At 44.4% G+C, this 8,896-nt stretch overlaps 1 protein-coding gene across 1 annotated transcript in view; it reads left to right on the top strand.

Moving 5' to 3' along the window:
• Window positions 1-4,360: 4,360 nt before the first annotated feature.
• LOC306918578 (AP-2 complex subunit mu-A-like) overlaps window positions 4,361-8,896 on the top strand; it is a gene marked incomplete at its 5' end in the record, with an annotated part of 24,748 nt that continues 20,212 nt past the window's right edge. The window contains 4 exons of the mRNA XM_079531470.1: window positions 4,361-4,443; window positions 5,877-5,909; window positions 6,091-6,123; window positions 6,302-6,437. Coding sequence (XP_079387596.1) covers window positions 4,361-4,443; window positions 5,877-5,909; window positions 6,091-6,123; window positions 6,302-6,437 — 285 coding nt within the window. The remainder of the gene's footprint in view (window positions 4,444-5,876; window positions 5,910-6,090; window positions 6,124-6,301; window positions 6,438-8,896) is intronic.

Raw genomic sequence — 8,896 nt, 5'->3', positions numbered from 1 at the left:
GTGTGTGTGTGCATTCTGAACAGAACCAGAACCGTTCAGAACCAGAACAATACATTCTGAACAGAACCAGTATGTTTTACTAACAGACGGAAGGAAAGTGACTTTTAGAAAATAATAATGAATAAACGGTTGACTAGTTTATGTACCGTCACTTTAAAAGCATAATGTAGTTTCCACGGACAGCGCTGGTTGGCAGGTATCGATACACTTTAAAAGCATAATGTAGTTTCCACGGGCAGCGCTGGTTGGCAGGTATCGATACACTTTAAAAGCATAATGTAGTTTCCACGGGCAGCGCTGGTTGGCAGGTATCGATACACTTTAAAAGCATAATGTAGTTTCCACGGGCAGCGCTGGTTGGCAGGTATCAATACACTTTAAAAGCATAATGTAGTTTCCACGGGCAGCGCTGGTTGGCAGGTATCGATACACTTTAAAAGCATAATGTAGTTTCCACGGGCAGCGCTGGTTGGCAGGTATCAATACACTTTAAAAGCATAATGTAGTTTCCACGGGCAGCGCTGGTTGGCAGGTATCAATACACTTTAAAAGCATAATGTAGTTTCCACGGACAGCGCTGGTTGGCAGGTATCAATACACTTTAAAAGCATAATGTAGTTTCCACGGGCAGCGCTGGTTGGCAGGTATCAATACACTTTTAGACCCACATGTTTGTGCCAGCGTGGATGATTACATTTATTTTTGTCTCCACCAGGCCGAAGGCATGGGGAGAGAGTATGTTTTGCACTCCGTCCGTGTGTGTGTCCTTCCGTCCGTCCGTCCGTCCGTCCTTCCGTCCGTCCGTTATCAGCTAATCTCCGGCACCGTTGGCCCGATCCATGCCAAACTTTGCACACACACTCCCTAGATGCCAACGACGAACCTCTGCCCCAAATATTCCTCATCGGCCGGTTATAGCGCCACCATGAGGCCGATTTAGGCAAAACACATTTCTGTAGATTACTCGTACACATTTTATCCATACCTCACACAATTCGGTATACACTATCTCCATAGTCATGTGATCAACACGGAGCGGCACCATTTCCCATCTTCCATCCTGATTGGCTAAGATTGGCTTCCAAAGCTCACACGATTGGTCCGTTTCGAACAAAATGCCACAAATCACAAACACAGTGTGCAATTTCCGTGAAATTATACACGCACATTTCCACTAGGCCGAGGACGACATGCCACAAATTCTTTCCCCAAATCAGCCTCACGGTGGCGCTATAACAGGCCAATTCCTGTTTTTAGTCGACTGCATCGATCTGTATACAACTTATGTATGCACACTCCCTAGAGGCCATGGAAAAACATTGTCCCTGCATCCCTCCACATCTGCCGGTTATAGCGCCACCATGAGGCCGATTTCTGCAAAACACATTGCTTATGTTAGTCGCACAGATTTCATCCAAATCTCACGTAAATCGGTCCACATGATCTCTATAGTCATGTGATCAAGACGAGTCTTCAGGAGTGGCCCGTTTCGTTAAAAATGCTGCACAAGTCCGGCTCATCCAGAATTCTATCCTCAGAGATGCTATGAGTGATCTGGCTCTGCATTTCCTCAACAAAATGAAGAAAATTGTTGCAAAAAACGAAAACAAAAAAACATGTTTATATTACTCCTAAACATTTTGCCAAACATCTCACACAGTCCTATCCTCACACAGTCCTATCCTCCTGGTGGAGACCTGTGCCCAGAAGGGCACTTTTTCTAGTTGATCTTGTTTTGATTGTTTAAACATGATGTCATGGAACGCTATGCTCCATAACAGGCTTGATACGACCAAAGCTTATTGATACTGGGTACTCGATAAGCTTAGCTTATTGATACCGGGTACTGGATAAGCTTAGCTTATTGATACTGGGTACTGGATAAGCTTAGCTTATTGATACCGGGTACTGGATAAGCTTAGCTTATTGATACCGGGTACTGGATAAGCTTAGCTTATTGATACCGGGTACTGGATAAGCTTAGCTTATTGATACCGGGTACTGGATAAGCTTAGCTTATTGATACTGGGTACTGGATAAGCTTAGCTTATTGATACTGGGTACTGGATAAGCTTAGCTTATTGATACTGGGTACTGGATAAGCTTAGCTTATTGATACCGGGTACTCGATAACCCCAAAGCTTATTGATACCGGGTACTGGATAAGCTTAGCTTATTGATACTCGGTACTGGATAAGCTTAGCTTATTGATACTCGGTACTGGATAAGCTTAGCTTATTGATACTGGGTACTGGATAAGCTTAGCTTATTGATACTGGGTACTGGATAAGCTTAGCTTATTGATACTGGGTACTGGATAAGCTTAGCTTATTGATACTGGGTACTGGATAAGCTTAGCTTATTGATACTGGGTACTGGATAAGCTTAGCTTATTGATACCGGGTACTCGATAACCCCAAAGCTTATTGATACCGGGTACTCGATAACCCCAAAGCTTATTGATACCGGGTACTGGATAAGCTTAGCTTATTGATACTGGGTACTGGATAAGCTTAGCTTATTGATACTGGGTACTGGATAAGCTTAGCTTATTGATACTGGGTACTGGATAAGCTTAGCTTATTGATACTGGGTACTGGATAAGCTTAGCTTATTGATACTGGGTACTGGATAAGCTTAGCTTATTGATACCGGGTACTCGATAACCCCAAAGCTTATTGATACCGGGTACTCGATAACCCCAAAGCTTATTGATACCGGGTACTGGATAAGCTTAGCTTATTGATACCGGGTACTGGATAAGCTTAGCTTATTGATACCTGGTACTGGATAAGCTTAGCTTATTGATACCGGGTACTGGATAAGCTTAGCTTATTGATACTCGGTACTGGATAAGCTTAGCTTATTGATACCGGGTACTGGATAAGCTTAGCTTATTGATACCGGGTACTGGATAAGCTTAGCTTATTGATACCGGGTACTGGATAAGCTTAGCTTATTGATACCGGGTACTGGATAAGCTTAGCTTATTGATACTGGGTACTGGATAAGCTTAGCTTATTGATACCGGGTACTGGATAAGCTTAGCTTATTGATACCGGGTACTGGATAAGCTTAGCTTATTGGTACTGGATAAGCTTAGCTTATTGATACCGGGTACTGGATAAGCTTAGCTTATTGATACTGGGTACTGGATAAGCTTAGCTTATTGATACTGGGTACTCGATAAGCTTAGCTTATTGATACTGGGTACTGGATAAGCTTAGCTTATTGATACTGGGTACTGGATAAGCTTAGCTTATTGATACCGGGTACTCGATAAGCTTAGCTTATTGATACTGGGTACTCTATAACCCCAAAGCTTATTGATACCGGGTACTGGATAAGCTTAGCTTATTGATACCGGGTACTGGATAAGCTTAGCTTATTGATACCGGGTACTGGATAAGCTTAGCTTATTGATACTGGGTACTGGATAAGCTTAGCTTATTGATACCGGGTACTGGATAAGCTTAGCTTATTGATACTGGGTACTGGATAAGCTTAGCTTATTGATACTGGGTACTCGATAACCCCAAAGCTTATTGATACCGGGTACTGGATAAGCTTAGCTTATTGATACTCGGTACTGGATAAGCTTAGCTTATTGATACCGGGTACTGGATAAGCTTAGCTTATTGATACTGGGTACTGGATAAGCTTAGCTTATTGATACTGGGTACTGGATAAGCTTAGCTTATTGATACTGGGTACTGGATAAGCTTAGCTTATTGATACCGGGTACTCGATAAGCTTAGCTTATTGATACCGGGTACTGGATAAGCTTAGCTTATTGATACTGGGTACTGGATAAGCTTAGCTTATTGATACCGGGTACTCGATAAGCTTAGCTTATTGATACCGGGTACTGGATAAGCTTAGCTTATTGATACTGGGTACTGGATAAGCTTAGCTTATTGATACCGGGTACTCGATAAGCTTAGCTTATTGATACCGGGTACTGGATAAGCTTAGCTTATTGATACTGGGTACTGGATAAGCTTAGCTTATTGATACCGGGTACTGGATAAGCTTAGCTTATTGATACTGGGTACTGGATAAGCTTAGCTTATTGATACCGGGTACTGGATAAGCTTAGCTTATTGATACTGGGTACTGGATAAGCTTAGCTTATTGATACTGGGTACTCGATAACCCCAAAGCTTATCGGTACTATGTGATATTAATAATAATGATGTATGATCATCATATGTTTAGTTTATTTATGTATTTTTGTATTTTATTTATGTGTGTGCGTGTGTGTGTGTGTGTGTGTGTGCGTGCGTGCGTGTGTGTGTGTGTGTGTGTGTGTGTGTGTGTGTGCGTGCGTGCGTGCATGCGTGTGTGCGTGCGTGTGCAGAGATCCTGGATTTTGGATATCCTCAGAACTCAGAAACCGGAGCTCTGAAGACCTTCATCACCCAGCAGGGAATCAAAGGACAGGTCAGCAACCACATGACCTTTGACCTTTAATGTTTAACTACAGATCAGCAACCATATGACCTTTAATGTTTAACTACAGATCAGCAACCATATGACCTTTAATGTTTAACTACAGGTCAACCATATGACCTTTAATGTTTAACTACAGATCAGCAACCATATGACCTTTAATGTTTAACTACAGTTCAGCAACCATATGACCTTTAATGTTTAACTACAGGTCAACCATATGACCTTTAATGTTTAACTACAGATCAGCAACCATATGACCTTTAATGTTTAACTACAGGTCAACCATATGACCTTTAATGTTTAACTACAGATCAGCAACCACATGACCTTTAATGTTTAACTACAGATCAGCAACCATATGACCTTTAATGTTTAACTACAGGTCAACCATATGACCTTTAATGTTTAACTACAGGTCAGCAACCACATGACCTTTAATGTTTAACTACAGATCAGCAACCATATGACCTTTAATGTTTAACTACAGGTCAACCATATGACCTTTAATGTTTAACTACAGGTCAACCATATGACCTTTAATGTTTAACTACAGGTCAACCATATGACCTTTGACCTTTAACTACAGGTCAACCATGTGACCACAGACCAATCAGAAGCCACTGGTCAATTTTACCCGTTTCCATGTCCCTACCTTGGACTTGGAGATCAGAGCTTTTCACAGATTGGACTTGGAGATCAGAGCTTTTCACAGATTGGACTTGGAGATCAGAGCTTTTCACAGATTGGACTTGGAGATCAGAGCTTTTCACAGATTGGACTTGGAGATCAGAGCTTTTCACAGATTGGACTTGGAGATCAGAGCTTTTCACAGATTTGAAGAACTAAACAAACAAACATCGCTATCGGCTAAATTGTTATTTTTAACATCGTGTCAGTCAAGAATTTCCATCCCTTTAATTTAAACCTTATTTTATGAAATATTTAACACTTTCCCTCCTTTCCTCCTACGACATGCCCTGTGGACACGCCCCCTGGCCCTGTGGACACGCCCCCTGGCCCTGTGGACACGCCCCTTGGTCATGTGGACACGCCCCCTGACCACGTGGACACGCCCCTAACCGTGTGGACACGCCCCCATGCAGCATCAGGTATCAACAAAGACACACCAGATGTCTGTCTGTCTGTCTGTCTGTCTGTCTGTCTGTCGTGTCTGTCGTGTCTGTCGTGTCTGTCTGTCTGTCTGTCTGTCTGTCTGTCGTCTGTCTGTCTGTCTGTCTGTCGTCTGTCTGTCTGTCTGTCTGTCTGTCTGTCTGTCTGTCGTATACTCTCAATGTCTCTCTCCCCTCAGACTAAAGAGGAACAGTCCCAGAACACCAGTCAGGTGACCGGTCAGATCGGGTGGCTCTCTCTCTCTCTCTCTCTCTAGTTAACATAGTGTCTCAATGTCTCTCTCCCCTCAGACTAAGGAGGAACAGTCCCAGATCACCAGTCAGGTGACCGGTCAGATCGGGTGGCTCTCTCTCTCTCTCTAGTTAACATAGTGTCTCAATGTCTCTCTCCCCTCAGACTAAAGAGGAACAGTCCCAGATCACCAGTCAGGTGACCGGTCAGATCGGGTGGCTCTCTCTCTCTCTCTCTAGTTAACATAGTGTCTCAATGTCTCTCTCCCCTCAGACTAAAGAGGAACAGTCCCAGATCACCAGTCAGGTGACCGGTCAGATCGGGTGGCTCTCTCTCTCTCTCTCTAGTTAACATAGTGTCTCAATGTCTCTCTCCCCTCAGACTAAAGAGGAACAGTCCCAGATCACCAGTCAGGTGACCGGTCAGATCGGGTGGCTCTCTCTCTCTCTAGTTAACATAGTGTCTCTATGTCTCTCTCCCTCAGACTAAAGAGGAACAGTCCCAGATCACCAGTCAGGTGACCGGTCAGATCGGGTGGCGCCGAGAGGGAATCAAGTATCGTCGCAACGAGCTGTTCCTGGACGTTCTGGAGAGTGTCAACCTGCTGATGAGTCCCCAAGGTATGACCTCTGACCTTTAGATGAATCCCCTAGGTATGACCTCTGACCTTTAGATGAGTCCCCAAGGTATGACCTCTGACCTTTAGATGAATCCCCTAGGTATGACCTCTGACCTTTAGATGAGTCCCCAATGTATGACCTCTGAACTATGACCTCATGACCTTTAGATGAGTCCCCAAGGTATGACCTCTGAACTATGACTTTAGACGAGTCCACAGGGTGAGTTACGCCCTCTAGTGGCTGTGCACTGTCCTACTCAAACCTCCTTCTGTCGCTCTACGGTCAGGTACCTGGTACCATACCATGTATGGTACCAGGTACCATACCATGTATGGTACCAGGTACCTGACCTGACGGTACTGGTACCATACCATGTATGGTACATGGTACCATACCATGTATGGTACCTGACCTGACGGTACTGGTAGCATACCATGTATGGTACCTGGTACCATACCATGTATGGTACCTGGTACCTGACCTGACGGTACTGGTACCATACCATGTATGGTACCTGGTACCATACCATGTATGGTACCTGACCTGACGGTACTGGTACCATACCATGTATGGTACCTGGTACCATACCATGTATGGTACCTGGTACCATACCATACCAGGTACCTGGTATCATACCATGTATGGTACCAGGTACCATACCATGTATGGTACCAGGTACCATACCATGTATGGTACCAGGTACCTGACCTGACGGTACTGGTACCATACCATGTATGGTACCTGGTACCATACCATGTATGGTACCTGACCTGACGGTACTGGTACCATACCATGTATGGTACCTGGTACCATACCATGTATGGTACCTGGTACCATACCATGTATGGTACCTGGTACCATACCATGTATGGTACCTGGTACCATACCATGTATGGTACCAGGTACCTGACCTGCTACCATACCATGTATGGTACCAGGTACCTGACCTGGTACCATACCATGTCAGGTACCTGGTACCATACCATGTATGGTACCAGGTACCTGACCTGACGGTACTGGTACCATACCATGTATGGTACCTGGTACCATACCATGTATGGTACCTGGTACCTGGTACCATACCATGTCAGGTACCTGGTACCATACCATGTATGTTACCAGGTACCTGACCGTACCAGGTACCTGACCTGGTACCATACCATGTCAGGTACCTGGTACCATACCATGTCAGGTACCTGGTACCATACCATGTCAGGTACCTGGTACCATACCATGTATGGTACCTGGTACCTGACCTGACGGTACTGGTACCATACCATGTATGGTACCAGTATTGTGTGAGACATTGTATCGTATTGTGTGAGACATTGTTCTGGTTGTGTGAAACATTGTTCTGGTCGTGTGAGACATTGTTCTGGTCGTGTGAGACATTGTTCTGGTCGTGTGAGACATTGTTCTGGTCGTGTGAGACATTGTTCTGGTTGTGAGACATTGTTCTGGTCGTGTGAGACATTGTTCTGGTTGTGTGAGACATTGTTCTGGTCGTGTGAGACATTGTTCTGGTCGTGTGAGACATTGTTCTGGTCGTGTGAGACATTGTTCTGGTCGTGTGAGACATTGTTCTGGTTGTGTGAGACATTGTTCTGGTCGTGTGAGACATTGTTCTGGTCGTGTGAGACATTGTTCTGGTTGTGTGAGACATTGTTCTGGTCGTGTGAGACATTGTTCTGGTTGTGAGACATTGTTCTGGTTGTGAGACATTGTTCTGGTCGTGTGAGACATTGTTCTGGTCGTGTGAGACATTGGCCGCGGTTACATGCAGGCTGATCATTCCGAATAAATACTTCCGAATAAAATACATCCGAAGTAAAAAAAAATTGCTGCGAGTTTACATGGGAAATGGTCATTCCGAATGAGCGTTTACAAGGAGATGTGATGCGCGGCGAGCAGTGACGCACAATGAATTAACGCCAGGGCTCCACCGGACGCGGTGCGTCTCCGTCGCGCACCGGTTCAATTTGAATGCACGCGTTAATGTCACGCAACGCGGGCAGTGGAGCCACCCTTCATTGATTAAAAAGGGAACATTCCCTGACGGTGACGGAGACGCGACGCTAACGCGCCCGGTGGAGCCCCGGTGGGCTTAAAATAAATAAAACAACGATATAGCAGAGAGAAACGCATGCTTGGATTGGTCTCAATTATTTTATTTAACAATTGTTGCTTTGACCCAATAAACATCCGACCGTAACAAGTCAACATTAAATAAAACTGCCTGACACAGGCATTACCTCTCAAATACAAAATATAATCCAAAGCAGCACAGGACGAACAGCATTTTGCATTTATAACTGAAATAAACTCAGAGGCTTCGTGGAAACAGCACACGCAAGTGTAAAGGAAAGGCATTTTCCTGATCTTGCCGTAAAATTAACTGAAATAAAGCGTCATTTAATCAAGGCTTTATGACAGCAGCGAGACAAGTGCTTGCTGCGAGG

The sequence above is a fragment of the Electrona antarctica genome (genome assembly GCF_951216825.1).
Source record: "Electrona antarctica genome assembly, contig: scaffold_644, whole genome shotgun sequence".
NCBI classification, from domain to species: Eukaryota; Metazoa; Chordata; class Actinopteri; order Myctophiformes; family Myctophidae; genus Electrona; species Electrona antarctica.
The sequence above is the reverse complement of the archived record's forward strand: the minus strand, read 5'-3'. Positions and strand labels throughout refer to the sequence as shown.